Raw genomic sequence first — 18,838 nt, forward strand, 5'->3', positions numbered from 1 at the left:
TGAAAAAAGGTACCAAAGCATAAATTCAAAGTGTACTGTTACCCAGTGAATGTGCTTAACTGGTCTGGCTTAGATACAGCTCGTGGCATTGGCCCAATTCTAGACAAACTTTCATTCAGCATGGTGGAGAAAACAAATTACAGGAAAACAATGTCATCTTTTCCCATTCTCATTCTTCACTAGCCTTATACGCAATGAAGCAAAAATGAGGAATGATATAATGATACAACACTCCACCAACTGAGTCAGTAAGGTTTCAGAAGAAAACAGGTCATCCCTCTGTTATGGTACGCAAGATGAACATTACCAGTGGTGCTGAAGACAAAGAAAAAGACAAAACTAAGATAATTGAAGACTCAAGCAGAAGTTGTGCCCTCCACAAAAAGCCATACCCATTATGTAAATGTAGAGGTTTTTGTGAAAAAATCTATTGAAGAGAGAAAGAACTTCCTCTATGTGCTTTCACTGCTGTTCATCATCCACTCACCATGCCAGGGAGTTAAAGCCTGAAATACAGTACTATGAATGTTTATGTGATCGTTATATTTCAGCGTTCCACAATGGCCTGGCTGCATGGTCCCCAAACATCATCACACAGCAGAATGTCAAGGAGGAGCCACAATGCATACATCATGGCGGGTAAGGAAACACACAATCCAGCATTCTAGTCTCAAGCACCTCATGCACAGAAGTATGTGGGTATGGCTTCTCAATAAGACCCTGCACAAAAATATGCCTCGCAACTATTACCTTACTACCCATAGGTTCATCCTGAAAGAAGACCGATTACATACATAATCTTGTCATAAAAGGGCTGACCTGGCCAATCATTTGTTACTTTTGTTGTCCATCTTTAATGTACCTAACAACATTAATGTTTCACCATACATTCTAAAAATATGTGCAGGAATAACACAAACATTGGGATGTTGAGCTGCCGGATTTATAGTGGAGTCCATTGACAGACCGTGACATTAGTTCTTTCCACACTGACTGAATGCAATGAGCTCCCAGACAATAGGACAGAAATCCAAAATATACATACATATGTTTGTATATGTATGTACATATAAAGTATATAATGTGTGTGTGTGTGTATGCATGTGTGTACATGTATGTATGTATGTATGTATGTATGTATGTATGTATGCATGCATGCATGTATGTATGTATATACATTATATGCCAAAAGATTAGAATATCACGAAACAGTTAATTGTAGCAGCTGTACGCAGAGTAGGTAAAATTAACTTGGAAATAACTAGGCAATATGATAACAGGTGTGTGGTTAGACTAGAACTGTTTAGGACGTTGGCTAAGACGATACGAATCTCATGAATAGCCTCCAAGTAATATTTTTCTGTGGAGCTAGGCAAAGGAGGAGGTGAAAAGGACAGAGCCTCAAACACTGGAGGACTTGGAGGCATGGATTCAAAAGATTCTTAGCAATAGCCCAAATGACACCCTTTAGAAGACTGTGTGTTCCATCCCTGGCTGTTTTAAGCAACTAGTTGGCGCCACCGCTGCCTATGTTTAAATTTAAAGATCTGCTTAATTTTCCTATGTATTAAAGTACCATGTCTGACTAATGGCACTTAGTTAGTAACCTAGTAACCCAGTGTAAGAATCTAGCCAATGACGGAAACTTCAAAACACTTTTTGTAAGTCGCTGTGGATAGGAGCGTCTGCTAAATGCCTAAATGTTTCAACAAATTTGTTTTAGAAATATGGACTCTATTATAATTTTAATGCCGTTATTTTTCTCCCACCCTGTATATCTTAATGGTGGGAAAGTGCAGCTGCTTACATGAATTGCCTCTGTTAAATGAAGCAGGTAATATTTTTCCTAGAATTCCTAGATTGTTCATTCATTATATTACATTGCTTCCTGTGAACAACGTGTCGTGTAATGGCAGCACCCCGCAAATGAATAAATGTAGCTTGTTTATTGTAAAATCTTGACATGCCTTTTTGAAAATAAGAGAAGGAAGGGCTGCTGAAGCATGATGATTGCTTTGAACTTATCTTGAAAGGCATTCAGCTGATAGGCGAGCAATTCTGAGTAGCTACATATGTAAATGCTAAAATTATGTAGTTTAAAATGTTTTATAAAAAATAATTAAGGGAATCTTTGTGTCAAAAATGACCAAATCTCGGTGGTGAAGGTTCAGAAAAATTAACAGTGTAAGGGATAAAACTGTTCACTATGGCATACCTGAAATAAACAGTTGGCTCACAGCAACACACAGACTACTCAGTCAAACTTTAGGTGTGTGATATTTTACACTTTAACACTCTCACTCCCGTCACAGCTCCCCACAATCACAAACTTCTTTTCCCCCCTTGATTCTAGCATTTATTTTTTAAAAGAGTAAAATGCTCCTGAACGGTGGAGCTTTTTGGTCATGAAAATGTTGCCATTATGCTCATTTCATTATTTCAATTCACTCCGGTAAGGAATAATGTCAATAAGTCAGAGTTTTCTAAACAGATGTATCACCACCTATTTAAAAAGTATATCAGTTGACAACTACTTTGGACCCTTAGTCATTATGTCATTTATCTGTTGTACCCCTAATTACTGCACAGCAGAGGTGGGACAAAGTCATTGTTTGGCAAGTCACAAGTAAGTCTCAATTCATTGCCCTCAAGTCCCGAGTCAAGTCCCGAGTCAAGACAGGCAAGTCCCGAGTCAAGTCCCAAGTCAAAGCCAACAAGTCTCAAGTCAAGTCCAAAGTCCTACGGTTTTAGTATTTTCAAGTCTTTTTAGCAGAAAAATAAAATGTATACAGATTATGTATGGTTGTAAGATTTGTATTTATTAAACAAACCTTTTTTAATGAAAGAACATTGCTCAGATACATAAAAATACAAATGTTAGTAAATGCTAGTAGCAATGTAAAATGGTAGCACATATTCTTAATGAAGTAGGCTACTTCATACAAACAAAAACAATTTCTTCACATAACATTAAAGAACTTTGCTCCCTACCTTGTGTGATACACTCACGTAGGCTACCTCATACAAACAATCCGGTGCTGTGTCGAAGTTGGTTCCCCCATCAGGATGCGTTTTTTTAGCCCCACCCCCGTGAAAAAGGCACAGGGAACGCGCATTTAGGAGAAGGCTCGCCCGCGAAGGGTTATGCGCAGACCACTGAGATTCTACGGAGCGCGGTAAAGAATAAAAAGGACAGTTAGTGTTTTTTAATCCCCTGACGAACTCTAGCCAACAGGATGTGTTTCCCTTGTTATCTTGGACATATTAAGAATGATGAACCTCGGCCGAGTCACTTGTAGGCTGTAAACATGTCAGTATTTTGTCTGATATTTCATATCAATTATGCCTTTTCAGCAAAACCATAATGCCAAAATAGAGACCCGTCAGATACAGTCTTAAGACATTAATAATAATAGTAATAATAATTATTATTATATATAAATTAATAGTAATAATAATAATAATTATTATTATATTATAATTAAATATTATATATTATAATAATAATAATAAGTATTATTATAATTAAATATTATATTATAATAATAATTATTATTATTATTATGCGAGATAATAATAATAATTATTATTATTATTATGCGAGATAATTAGCATTTTATCCGTGTGATGTCAATTCACTAGGTCACATTATTTGAATAAACCCAAACTGAATATGAAAGAAATCAGCAAATCATGGGTAGTGTATACCAGTGATTAAATATAAACAATACAACGCATGTACTGACATGTTTACAGCCTACAAGTGACTCAGCCGAGGTTCATCATTCTAAATATGTCCAAGATAACAAGAGAAACACACCCTGATGGCTAGAGTTCGTCAGAGGATTAAAAAACGCTAACAATTTCCTTTTTGCCTTTACTGCGTTCCGTAGAAGCTCAGTGGTCCGCGCATATAGACAATTTTTTATAGCAAAACGAAACTACCTTCGGTATCATTTCGCGAACTGGCGCGTGCACATTGTTGTCGCGTGTTGGACGCTGTCGAATCAAAAGAATCTACGGTACTTTGATTGGATGTCGTGCCGAATGCGCGCATGCTCTCTGTCACACACACGCGCACAGACACATAAACAGAGATAGAGCGGACCGTGTTAACATACTTTTTATCTTTGGGCTTTTTATGGGAAGTAGCAAGTCTTTACAAGTCAATAGGCGCAAGTCCAAGTGAAAGTCCGAGTTATTTATGTTAAAGTCCAAGTCGAGTTGCAAGTCTTTTTATATTTTGTCAAGTCGAGTCTAAAGTCATCAAATTCATGACTCGAGTCCAAGTCACATGACTCGAGTCCACACTTCTGCTGCACAGCATACAAACACTCTAGAGCACATAATGACACTTACAGAAACACAATGAAATTATCTGAGACTGTTCAGCCAATTAATGATCATGGCCAATCAAGTTAAAAAATTTACAATTCTGGTCACTGGCCATTTAAACTTTATTTTTACTAGAGACCAATAAATCCATGCAAAAAAACCCATATAGACTAAATATCTTTAAATTACACTGTCATGTTTTCAGTAATGTAGTACGACCAAAAGGACACAATAGAAGAGGGACGCATAAAATTTTTATTATTTTTGTCCAACATTCAAAATCTTGGCCATTTATTTCTTTCTTTAAAATTGTTAAGGCTTAAAAAAAAAAAAAAAAAAAAAACTTGTGTGCAGATGTACTTTCCCCATAAAAATATACTATAGCTTGTGTATTTCCATGACATATCTGGTCTGCGAAGCATCATGTCGGAGAACTCAAACCTTGAGCCAACTGAAAAACTTGTACCAAAGAAAAATGCCATGTGTCATCATTTGGACACATTTGATTTACAAATGTTTACAGTTTACAAATATAAACAGTGTAGAAAAACAGTTACACAGACCAAAGGTAATACCACCAATTTGTGGACACAATCAATGAATTCAATAAATTTCAAATTCCAACAGTATAGCATTAGCAACAATTGGCTCCACAAAGAAGCTGTTGAGAGCACAAGCGTGTACAAATGCTGCACAATATAAATAAGGTTTGACAAAAACAAAAATAACTGATGCCATTTCCTACTACATTGTGAAGGATATAATATCCTACCTTTAAAGGTGAAATACAAGATAAAAATTTTTTAAAATGTTTAATCATGATTTTGATTAAAAATTTAGATTTAAATTGCCCAGCACTATTTAATTTTTTCATAAATTTTATCATCATTACATCCATTCAGATAGCAGTGGTTAATGTAATGTTAATGCAATATTTTAATCATCATAAACCACCAACAGATGTAAAGCTGACAATGATGATAAAATACACAAGCTAAACACATAATGGAAGGAGTGGTACCATTGAATATGACAAGACTTCCCTGATTTGTGCAATGAGAATGTCGGTAGAAAGAGGAAGCAAAGATACATACCCTCTCTGGAATAGATCCACATTGTAAAACTTGTGGAGCTCTACAGAAAATTCCACAGTTGCCTGGACCTCACACATACTGGATCCAGTGGTGGGTAACTGCAAGCTCTAGTTCATTTGCATCTTAACTGTAAAGGAAGATGCATGTGGAATTTAGTACACAAAACAAGAATAGAACCACTGTTTCAGAACTTTTGCAGAATTAATCTTGGCATTGTCATACTCAAATATGCCCATGCCATCAGGAAACCTTGTCATTCACTACATTCAGATTATTAGCTGACTACATTTTATTAACTCATAAATGCTGCTAAGCCTAGACCGGACCAACTGAAGCACCCTAGATAACACTGCTTCAAGATGCTTGTACAGCCCTATGCATAATGGGTTCATTGCTACAAAAGTAAAGGTACTTCCCTTTTTACTTAGACTTGCCAATGTCACTGCATCAAGATTTTAAATAATGTTAGCTGAATCATATTAATCAATGAAGTTGATTTTAGCTAGTCAGTGGTTAGGGACAGTGGTACTAATTTGTAATGGCCCCTATTTGATACAGTTGTCACTTAAGGGTACATTTATTTGACTTTTACAGGAGTACTACTTAAAACCATGAAACTAAGAAACTAATAATAGTTTGGTTCACACAAGTTCAGGAAAGAAGTGAAGAAACAGAATAGGTTGGATCTTTATTTTGACTGGTTGCATTGTCCAGGGAATTATGTGTCCATGGAATATTAATGTTTGTTTGACAATCTTAATCAATTAATTTTGTCAAATATGCAAAAAAAAAAAAAAAAAAGTAGAGGGGGGGGGGGCAAAAAAAAAAGGGGCGACACTGTGTGTGTGTGTATACATACATACCCACACATGTACACATTGTATTTGATATATCCTTGAAGTATCCTTTTGACAATGTACGTCAGTATTAGTCTATTTTTATTAAAAAATAAATAAGTTAATATACTTGGACTGTGAGAATAATTCGCTCTCGTATATCAACACTCGTGAATCAAATTTCACCTTTAAAAAAAATCCCCTTAGAAGAACTTTTGGAATTTCCCCAAAAGAAATAATGAAAACTCAGATTATTCATTCCACAATCCAAAAAAATAAATACATAAAAATAATTAAAACAGAACAAGAAACAAGAAAAAACAAATTAACCTGCACTTTACCTTTGAAAAAAGTAAAAATAAATCCAGACAGATAAGTGTTTCCGTTAGTGTTTGTGCCCGCACGCGCTGTGTATGTGTGTGTGCGTAAAGCTAAAGTAAAAGGAGAGGAGGAATGATGACCTCCCCTCGCTCTCCTCTAATCTTACACAGTAACCCTTTCTCCTCTCTTATTTGTGCGCGCCATTAGATACTGTGCGCCTCCCCTCCTCCTCTCGCTTTCTCACACACACACACACACACACACACACACACACACACACACACACACAAATAAGAGAGGAGACAAAAATGAAAACACTGTTATTGGGAAAATAAACAAGAAAAAAAGATTAAAATTTCTTGCAGTTGTACCTGGTATTTTCCTTTTTAGGAAAATAAGACAAAGTATGTGGCTGAAAAACACTATTAGGTCACTATAATTCATTTCAATAAAAATAATTCACTTCAGCAAAAATGGCCCTGAATTCACTGTAAAAAAATAAATAATATTTTATAGACCTTAATGGAACTGTGACAAACACACATGGAAATTGACATCCCACACATTTCCTATCAATCAATCTAAGAACTAAAGCCCTAGCACCTACAGATCCTCTGATACGAGGTAAAGAAATAATTATTCGCCTTATAGCTGGATGAATTCACTGCGCTTCAAAAGTGCAGGGATGGCTGCAATGAGTGGCCCAAGCTATACCCTTTTGACTCACTCTCTGATATCATAGACAGTACACAGACACATATAAGAAGGAACAGTATTCAACACGTGCACAATATATATATACACATTTCACAAATGCAAAACAAATCACGGATTTACAACTGTGTACGATTTTTTTGAATGTTTAAAATTCACGAGTGTATCATGGACTTTGAATAAGAAAATCATCTTTCATGTGTGTGTGTATTTTTGAGAGTTTGCTGGCACCAACGTGGGTCATTCGTGCTCTTTAGCCAATTTATGCGACCTCACCATTCAACCAATCACAGCCCTCCAGGAGCGCAGCAGTCATGTACTTTATGTAGCAACTATGTGAAACGATGATTTGAGCAAGATATGCAGCAAGATTCAAAATATTTATTTTAAACGGTATAACTTACTGTTTGTACATTGAAATACATCTTTTCTTTTTAATAATTTAAGAATCTCTCCAGCAGTACATTCTTCAATGACTTCATTATCGTTTGGTTCATGTCTTGGAGAGACATTGACTACTTACAGTCCAAATGCAGACAGGCGATAGTGGTTATTGGTGCCCTGGATAAAATAATACATATTTCACAAAATGTCATGACAGCCCTTTCAAATCTAAGCAACATCATGCAGCGTCAGTGGATTAGACAATTATAAATAATAAAAAATAAACACAAATTTTTTGGCCCCCTCTGTATATATACCGTACATCCTGTATAAAGTAAAATCTTGCATGGACATAACTGTGCAAAAATCATGAGTCACACATCATTTCATCATATTAAATTGAGGAATTAAACTTTAAGATTAAATGAAACAAATGGGAACAAACACTTACTGCAACAGGCTGCAGAAGCCCTAAATTATTTCCCTTCTCGTCTGTTCCAACAACTCAGCATTCAGCATTACCAGTATGTTGATAACCGACATGTTCCCATGTTATCACTGATTTCTCACTGTTCATGTTTACTGGTTTTTTTTTTATGCTTAAATGATCAATAGGTTACTGCGTGGCTTAACAAACCAAAAACATTTTCCTAAAACTGATCAGGTAAAGGGCCTGGTTTGAAAATGAAATCCAAAAACTTACCAAAAGATGAGAGTCCAAAATGACTATATAGGTGGTACTCAACTGGAATAATGATTTTACTGCCACGTCTCATTGCGACAGCATTTGGTTTGCTGAGTGGCGCTATATAACTATAGACCGACGCCTCAGGCCTTAGTTCATTCTCTCAAGGATGAATAAGATTTAGCTCCTTTAGAGCTGCATCTAGTAGCGGATAAAATTACCAAAATTACAGTACAAATTAAAAATTTAAATAAAATTTTAATTAGGATCGAATTTAAGCAAAGATAATGTCTTTACATTTCATTATGTGTAATTAGAAAAGCTACAGCACACATGCAGGGTATTGTGTCATCTTATACTTTGTGTTCTTTAAATTTTTAGCAGATTTATTAGCTGAAATAAATGAAACTAAAGTAAATGACCATAAAATTCAAACATTGTCAGGACGTTCTACTTCGTCATCAGATGTCAATGTGTTTTTGTGTTATTATAAAAATTTTATGCAGTAAGCTGTTATGATCATCATAATTTTCTTTAAGAAATAATGAAAACATTTTAACAAATTACATCCCAGCACCCCCGTTGCGCTGTACCACTGCCGGCAAAACCTTATAAAATACAAGTGAAACATTAAACAAATTTACTTATCACAGTACTAAAATTACAGTACAAATTTAGAATTTAAATTAAATATAGGCTTTTCTTAGTTTCATCAAATTTAAGCAAAGTAAATGTTAACACAGTGAGCCTTTATATTTTATCATGTGTAACACTCGCGTAGCCAGAAAACTCTGGTTGTGCATCAGAAAAAGTCATACTAATAGGCAAAACTATATGAGATACATAGCCTTTATAAGACTCTACTTTTATTTAAGTGCACACACAATGACGACAAAACGGTATGGTGTTGTAAAATAATGAAAGCAAACAGAGATACAGCGCTTTTTTTTATTCTGTGAACTTGAGCGCGTCTGAAAATGAGCCTAAACTCCGTGTATACTCGCCACACAGATGTGAAAAATATAGTCAGTGGGGGAAATAAGTATTTTATCCACTACAGATTTTCTAAGTTTTCCCACTTACAAGTAAATGAAGGGTCTATAATTTTTATCAACCAAAAACCCAGAAAAAGCACATGATACAAATGTTATGAATTAAGTTGCATATTAATGAGGGAAATAAGTATTTGATCCCCAAACAAAACATGACTTAGTACTTGGTAGAGAAACCCTTGCTAAAAAGCAAGTGGGAAGATGTTTCTTGTATTTGTTTACCAGATTTGCACACATCTTGGGATGCATTTTGATCCACTAATCTTTACAGATTTTCTTTAAATGTTTATGGTTTCTTGCCTGTTGCTTGGCAATTCGAAGTTACAGCTCTCTGTGAATTTTCTATTGGGTTAAGGTCTGAAGACTAGCTAGACCACTCCATGACCTTTATGTGCTCATTTTTGAGCCACTTCTTAGTTGCCTTGGAAGTATGTTTGGGGTCATTTTCATGTTAGAAGACCCATCCACAACCCATCTTCAGGAGGTTCTCATCCCAAATTTTACAACACATGGCCTCATCCATTGGCCCCTTCAGTACAGCAAAGTCAATCTGTACCTTTAGCAGAGAAACAGACCCAAAGCATAATGTTTCTACGTCCATGCATAGTCAGCATTTTTCTTCCTTCAATTGCTCAATTTTGGTCTCATCTGACCAAAGCAGTTTATCCCAATCTTTCTCTGTTCATTGGCAAACCTCAGACGGGTCTGTACACGTGTCTTCCTGAGGAGGGGAAGCCTTGCTGCGCTAAAGGATTTCAATCCATGCAGGCGTATTGTGTTACCAATGTTTTTTTTGCTCCCAACTGCCTTGAGATCATTCACAAGCTCCTCCTGTGTAGTCCTGGGCTGGTCCCCTTATTTTTCTCATGATTATTCTTACTCCATGAGGTGAAATCTTGCATATAGGGCCATTAATGGTTACTTTGTATTTCTTCCATTTGTAAATAATCACTCCAGCAGTTATCTCCTTCTCACTAAGCTTCTAGCTGATGGTCGTATAGCCCATTCCAGCCTTGTGCAGGTCTGAAATCTTGTTCCTGACTTGTTTTGATAGCTCTTTGGTCTTGCCGATGGTGGTGAGGTTTGAATGGAAGACAGAGATTTTGTGGACAGGTGGCTTTTTTACACATACCACATTGTTGTTAGGAGCACCTTCTTAAATTAATATGTGTACCACAAAAGCACATAACCAGTCTGTGAACAGCAGAATTATTGTTGGTTGGTAGGGGATCAAATACTTATTTCCCTCATTGAAATTCATAACATTTGTCTTGTGTGTTTTTTCTGGATTTTTGATTGATATTCTGTCACAATCCTTTACCATAAACCTATGATAAAGATTAATAGACCCTTAATCTTTTTGTAAGTGGGCAAACTTAAAAAATCTGTACAGATGTGGCCATTAAGACTGCACGTGTTTTCCCACGAGATGCCGCAATTTAGCGCGTGGTGTACTTGCCGTAAGCAACATTCGGGAATTTAAATAAATGTGTTGTGCTTCACTGAATATCCGTCAGATGGCGCATGGAAGGACTTAATCTAAAAGCCGGACCAAGTACTGTACAACGAAGAATTGTATATAACTATATAACTACTTAGCCTAAAACAATATTTTTTCCAATGCTGAAGCAAACATGAATTTTATTTTGCTTTACAACAGATCTTTCATGATGAGTGTGTGTATATGTGCTTCATATTATTTTCATAATGATGAAATGAGATGCCCAAATTCGTGGTTTAAAAGTTTCTTATATAGTTTTTGTAATGTCTTAACAGGGACAAAACAGTGAAAGACATGGCAATGCCTTGGTTTAAATGGTGTTGAAATTAATTTAATTCCTGATAGTAGGCTATCTGATAGCGTTAACTATGCGAATGTCCTGATTTGTGAATACGCCAACATATCTTATTTAAAACGTAAAAATGTGTCGACATTATCAGAAGACATGAATGAACAATATATATTATCATAGTGAGTAAATATTATTTTATGAACACGAAGTTCTTCTGGCTTTTTATAATAATCATATTTGCTGTTTGTGTTAAGCATTGAATAATTATTTCATCTATTATTTAACCACGGCTGGAAATAATAGCTGGAATGTGATGTGATTGTGAATTCATGACTGAAATAAAGCTGTTCGTCTTTTGTAAAGTACTTTCACTTTACAAAAGGCAGCATTTTTATCAAAAGGTTGATAAACGCGTGTTGTACAGTATATATAACGCGACAGCGCGCTCAGTTACTCACTTCTCACCTTTCATGTAGGTCTGCTCGGACTTATTAATTCGTTTTAAACCCCTCAAAACTGCGTGTGTATACAGCTCAAAACCTCCATCAGTTATTAAAGATAGCATCTATTTAGAACAAAATGCCCCTGTGATTTCGGAGCTTCAGGAAACCTCCCGGCGCTCTGCGCATAACACCGGGCCAACTCATGTCGGAAAGAATTTATAAACGTTTTCTAAACGTGGGCTATTGTTTTTTTACTTTTAATATTTGTTAATTTAATTTAATTTGAGGTTTGGGCTCAGGACTTCGAGTCGACATTGTGATTCTCCTCTTTAATTTACTCCATAGTTTTAATCAGCGCTCAGCCGCATGCTTAAAGTTTTCCAGAGCGCACCGGCAGAAGTAGACTATTGATTATGAACGCGTCGGGAAAACAGCAAGCAGACTGACTCTGACCATTTAAAAAAACGTTTGCGTTCATTTTCTGACGCGCTATTGTGAGTGCGCTTAAATAAAAGTTGAGTCTTATAAAGGCTATGGAGTCTTATATAGTTTTATTATATAGTTTTTGCACATTAATCTGCGTCCTCATCTGTTAGATTTTTGAGGACAATAGTTTTTCAAGCCTGTCACGGCGTGCGCTCAAATCAATATCGCTCCTCGTTCACTAGTTAGGCGGCCTCCCCTTCAGATATGCGAAGAACGGGGCTGTGGAATTAGGCACGGATGGTAATAGTTAAAATATTAACAAGGGGAATGATTGATGTCATGTGGGCATTATAAGATTTGTACTGAAAACTTCTAACTAAAAAGTGGCAGCTGGCACGCCTAAAAATAGACGCAGGTTAAATTTTTTATAGTCTAAATAAAAATCCTTCTTTTTAGTGCCTCCTATTCCTATTAATCCTGGGTTGTTGTTCTTTTAGTGTCACTGCGCTTTACAATGCCAGACAACATTCAAATGCAAATTATTCACTCTCCCCAGTGAATCAGCTGTTCTCACCTATACATTCAGAGGAACTTTAATGCATCTCTCCACACTTTAAAAACCTCTTAAATCTGAGGCTCTTATGAAGACTTTTAGTGATTAAGGCCTCTTTTTAAATTTGTGTAAATTTTATCTTCTGGATTCTAGATTCTAAAGTTGACATTGTTACCGTTTTTAATCCTTGGAATGAAATAAATTGATATTTTCCTTAAATAAATGCATAAATTGCATTGTTTTTATTCAAAAAGGCCAATTTGTCTTTTCCTCATAAAGTGTTTAGGTGAAATTCCACCTATACAAGTGTAACAAATATGCAAAGGAAAAAATTAGGAAGGGGCAAATACTTTTTCATGGCACTGCACATGTAGTCAGATTGTTCCACTGGGATCTTTGTCGGCAGCGCACTTGCGCATCCATATGCGTAGAAAAGAGATGCATGGTATTATGTTGGTTTTTTTTATATACATATATTTGCGTAATGACTGGGCTGGCCCACATTGGCCAGCGGCCCACCGGAAAAACTCCCGGTGCTCCAGATGGCCAGTCCGCCACTGCTCCTCTTTACTTTCCTACTGTACGTAGAATCAGCGCTTAACCGCACGCATAAAGTTTTGTAAATTCGTTTAACTTGTATTTCATAAGGGTTTTGCCAGGTGGTACAGCGCAACAGGGGTCATTATTTACTATTAAAGAAAATTATGATGATCTGCCACAGCGTGCGCCTGTGATGGGTGTGCGCCCAAATCTACTATCGCTACTCGCTCACTCCGTAGGCTCCCTGAATAGGCAGCAAAGGAACAGAGCCGCTTATTCGTTTCGGCTGGCGATAATTAACGTTAATATGATCTCGGGCTTGCATTATAAAAGCTGGGCGCGAAGTTTAGTCCGAGGTCGGGGAAGTACATGATGTGGTGGAGAATAGACAGTGGCGGTTCTACACTGAATTGCTCCCCGGGCAAGACTCTCCCCCCGCCACTTCTAACCCCCCTGCGCGATGTGTATAAATCAGTGTGTGTGTGAATAATATAAAATTTTATTTGGTATAGGTATATAGGTCTTGTTCATTTGTTTTAAAACCCCCAAAGCGAATTCCCCCAGCAGCGAAACTGGTTTGATGACTTCACACCTGTCGTAAAGGTGAGATGGGGGATTACAGTAACTGTGTGTGCGCTTCACCTCGGAGCACGCTGTCGCGTTGTATTCAATAAACAGACTTCTGCATTGGAAACAATATTGTATTAGGCTAACTTTATTAAAGATTATACACTTTTGTATTCTTTGTGGGCATCTTTAAATTTTTAGATATTGATCCTTTCTTGATGCAGCGAATTTTCTGAGCAAATTAATAATAATGTCCATGAATAAAAAGGAGGAAGAAGAAAAAGTTACGCGAAAATAAGAAAAAGCTTTAGAGGTAAATGCTGTGAAATGCTTCAAATGAACAGATTTTGCCTATAACAGGTCAGGGACAGTAAGGCTGGATCCAGCAGCGCACCACATCCCACATCATAATACATTGGCTCGTTAAAGTGGAGATAAATTTTTAAAACTACTTACTATAAAAATATAACACAATACAAAAACGTAAAACAAAGTTTCACTGAACATATATTGGGTCATATTTGTAAAACAAAGGAAAGAATAATAAGTCAAAAACATATAAAACTATTTTCAGTGTCCAGTAGCACCAGTCTCACAGAGACCCAGAAGGCTTATAAACAGTTTGACAGCAAAATAAGACATTTTGTCAGTATTGTGATTTTTTTATTTATTTATGTATTTCAAAAGATGCAAGACAATACTGCCAAAATGTATCATTTACATGCTGTTAGAAAAAAGTCTTTGCATTGTCTCTTATTGAATCACAAGGGTGTTGAAAAGCTATTCATATTATTCAAAGTTATTCATATCAGTGTAGTTAGTATGATTTTGAAAGTGCTATAACTCCACCTGGCACAGTTTAATCCCAGCGGAACAATCTGACTACATGTGCAGTGCCATAAAAAAAAAAAAAGTATTTGTCCCTTCCTGATTTATTTTTTCTTTGCATATTTGTCACCCTTGTAGTGGAAGTCCAGGGCCACTTTTTGGTCCCAGTCCGCCCCTGGTAATAACGAATGGAGAAAGCGCAGTCAAAGCCCGGGGATTCTGCGTTCCCCCGGGGCCAGTCGTGAATAGCTGACACTCAGTGACAGCCAATGAAATTTAAGCATTTTTGCCGCTTTCCACGTGGTGTGGCGTTGCTTAAATAATAGTATAAAATCGTCCAGACCCTGGATCGAATCCCGCTCTGGCTGAAAATGTAATAAATGTGAATCCTTTGTTTTACACTTTTTGCTTATGATAATCATTAAATTCTAGCAACTGTGAGGTGAGTGCTAATGTGTTTCATAGCTTAAGAAAAAAAAAATTCTCAATTGCAAACATGCATTTAGTACTGAAGCATAACTTGATAATGTAATGGCTATATCGTGGCATTTTAGCGCATAACACCGGCATTTGGAGCACTGGCTGGGAATCGAACACGGGCCTTCCGCATGGCAGGCGAATCACCTACCACTGAGCCACCAGTGCCCGTCTATGTTTAAAGCGCAAAAAAAAAACAATGAAACAATACTGTTAGGCTAACATCATACATCTTTGTAGTCCTTTTGCACACACGCAGGTGTGGTACAATAATAATAATAATAATAAATTCGGAGAAATACTACTACTAATAATAATAATAACTCTGAATGAAAATGAAGAATAAATACATATCAGTTTAAGCTTGACACGTTTATGAGCTCTGTCATTTGCTGTCAATGGGCGCCTAAGAGGCATAAAATTTTTCGGCTTCAGTAGACCCACAATACTTTAGAATGAAACACGACTGCCCCCTACAGGTAATGAAGGGCATTTTCACAACTCGCCGCGCGCAGCCGAGGCAAGTCGTGGGATCCCTTTTCCGAAAACGTGTGTTTTTAAATGTATGTCTGCTTTTATATAAACTAATAGAAAAAATCTTCAGCTTATGTATCAATTCGCATAATACATGATTTATTGGCGCATCCACTGCTGTGGAGATGATGTGATGACATGATCACCTTCATCACAGCCAAAACCAAAGACATCAACTTATTAATGAATTATTAAAATGGCCAGAGTGAGTTCACTTCTTGTTTTTCCCGACGCATTCATAATCATTAGTCTACTTCTGCCGGTGCGGTGTTTTTTAACCCCACCCCCGCTAAAACGGCGTATTAAGAGAATGGCTCGCGCGGTCCAGAGAGGTTGTGCGCGGTCCGCTAGACAGCAAAAATTTTAGTATATTATGACGGAAATAAAGCGACGCATGGCGTGCGTTTCACACAGTGCCGCAAAGATGGTGCTTATTAAACACGTATAAATTTGTTTGTTTTTGTTGTATTTCTGGGAAAAAGAAATCTCTTATAAATCTCTCACGCGTGCATTCATCTGACTTTAGTGCAAAACTCCATAAAGTAAATGAGCACATTTTACATTCACTAAAAGGCTTATTCACAACCACATTTCAGCCATATACAGACATGCACTGTGCTATGTTGGTACACACTTTCACTTTTCATCTCCCCTTCGATCAAAATGCTCCCGATATGAGCTGACACGAGCAGCTTTGTTTCAGTCATAATATTCATCTATCATAAAGAGGGGTGACATTTGCAAATTAAAATCAATACCCCAGAAAAACAACAGAGCACAAATATATCTCTGCTGATTAAACACTGCATTTTTTTAAAGTGAAAGCGTGCGTGATGTGAGCAGCTTTATTTCAGCCATTCCAACGTTTCGTGGTCAAATAATTATTAAATGCTGGACATAATAATTGAAAAAAAGAACGTGATGATGATAATCAAAAGAATAATATTCATAGTGCTTTTTGCTGTTTATGTCCAGCATTGAATGGTTATTTAAAACTGAAGCGCCTCGTGTAGTTTAGTTTTCTAAATTGGATTCTTTGGATTGGATTCTTCTTCACTGGTAAGGTAGGTTTTTAACTTTTGTACTGTTTTTGAAAACACAATTAGTTCATACTGTATACTGTACCTAGTTTTTGCTGTTTGGTAGTGTTGATTGCAGTGTGATTGAAGTAGGTCTAAAGCAATTTGTTCTCAGGTAATTTATCAAGAGTAGTTTCAGGCTTCCTTAAGGTGTGAATTGTGGGCAGGGCTTAGCTACATATATTGAAAGTGTTAATAAGAATATCCTGCAACAAAGGTAGTGCACAGAGAATTGACTCAAACTCTTGTTTACCAAGAAGTTACAAGTTTTTATAGACAGTTACCTCAGTCTAGCATGTGTTTTCAACCTATCTCTGTCAGTTCTCACAGACCAAGATGCTTTTACTTACACAGCAGAGGCAGATCTCCCAGAAACCTCATCTACCCTCCAGTACTGTCTCATTGTCCTGCACCGGTGGTAGATGGGCTCTGGAACTGCCAATCAGCTGTAAAGAAAGCAGACTTTATCTCTGCCCTAGCTACCCATTACTTTTTTGACTTTCTGGCACTAACTGAGACCTGGATATCTCCTCAGAACTCAGCTACACCAGCTGCCCTATCCTCTGCCTATGTATTCTCTCACACTCCACGAGAAACTGGCAGAGGTGGTGGTACGGGTCTCCTGTTGTCCAAGAGATGGTCCTTCTCGCCTATCACCCTGTCTCATCTCAGTTTTTCATCATTTGAATTTCATGCAATTAAGGTAACCTCTCCAATTAACCTCCACATCTTAGTTATTTACCGTCCTCCTGGCTCTCTAGGAAACTTTCTAGATGAAATGGACATACTTCTTAGTCTTTTTCCTTCTGCTAACACTCCTCTCACTGTTCTAGGAGATTTCAACCTTCCATCTGATAAACTCCAATCCTCTTTCCTTCTCCCTCTCCTTAACTCCTTCTATTTAACTCTAGAGCTGCCCTCCTACACACAAGGCAGGAAATTCTCTCGACCTTGTTTTCTGCCGCCCTTCCCCAGTCACAGATATCACTACTATTCCTCTTCATAAATCTGATCATTACCTGGTATCCTTCACCATAACCCTTCCCATTCCATGTAAACCTAACCACCAAAATGTCTCTTTTACCCGCAAAAACCTTCACTCTGTCTCCCCTTCCTCTGTGTCTTCATACACCCTATCATTCCTCCCAGACCCAGACTCCTTCTCCTCTTTACCACTAGACACTCCGACTGAAACTTTCCTCTCCTCTCTCTCTTCTCATCCATAGATCTTCTTTGCCCGCTGTCATCTAAACCAAGGAAGACATCTTGTCCTGCTCCTTGGCTATCTGATGTACTGCGCAACAACAGAAGAGAATTAAGAACTGCAGAGAGAAGATGGAAGAAATCGCAACTTTATGCAGATCTCATCTCTTACCAGACTCTTCTTTCCAAATTCTCATGTGATGTGACTTCTGCCAAAACTACCTTCTTCAGACAAAAGTTGGAAGCCTCTGCACATGATCCTGGCAAACTCCACAACAACATCTCCTCACTACTCAACCCACCGACTCCTCCTGCCCCTTCCTCTCTGACTGCTGACGATTTTGCCACATTCTACGATGGGAAGATTGCAGCAATCCGCCAGTCCTTCGCTCTCAACCAAATTCCTACGGCAGAACCTCAGGACCTTTCCTTCCCTCCTTTAGCAGAATTTTCCAACCTGTCATCTGATGAGATTCAACAGATCATCTCGTCATCTAACCCCACCACCTGTTCATTAGACCCAATCCCTTCCACAATGCTCCAGGCCATCTCACGGGACCTCCTTCCCTTCACCACAGCCATCATCAACCATTCCATATCATCTGGTCATGTTCCTGCTGCTTTTAAGAAGGCGAGGGTTATTCCCATCCTCAAGAAACCCTGCCTGGACCCATCAGAAGTTAACAACTATCGCCCGGTATCACTGCTCTCTTTTATTTCCAAAATTCTTGAAAGAGCTGTTTATAATCAAATGTCTCTTTATCTCTCACAGAACAACCTTAATGACCCAAACCAATCTGGATTTAAAGTGGCACATTCCACAGAGACTGCCCTTCTGTCAGTCACTGAGAAGCTCCATGCTGCTAGATCTGCTAAACTGTCATCTGTCCTCATCCTCCTGGACCTGTCAGCTGCATTTGACACGGTGAACCACAAGATTCTATTATCTATTCTTACAAGCCTTGGAATTTGTG

At 37.5% G+C, this 18,838-nt stretch overlaps 1 protein-coding gene across 1 annotated transcript in view; it reads right to left on the reverse strand.

Annotated features, from left to right (window-relative positions):
• The window catches only part of fam135a (family with sequence similarity 135 member A), an 84,198-nt gene that overhangs the window by 49,664 nt on the left and 15,696 nt on the right, over positions 1-18,838 (reverse strand). The window contains exon 4 of the mRNA XM_053480374.1: positions 5,430-5,556. Coding sequence (XP_053336349.1) covers positions 5,430-5,506 — 77 coding nt within the window. The 5' untranslated portion in view covers positions 5,507-5,556. The remainder of the gene's footprint in view (positions 1-5,429; positions 5,557-18,838) is intronic.

Source organism: Clarias gariepinus, chromosome 20 (assembly GCF_024256425.1).
Source record: "Clarias gariepinus isolate MV-2021 ecotype Netherlands chromosome 20, CGAR_prim_01v2, whole genome shotgun sequence".
Taxonomy (NCBI): domain Eukaryota; kingdom Metazoa; phylum Chordata; class Actinopteri; order Siluriformes; family Clariidae; genus Clarias; species Clarias gariepinus.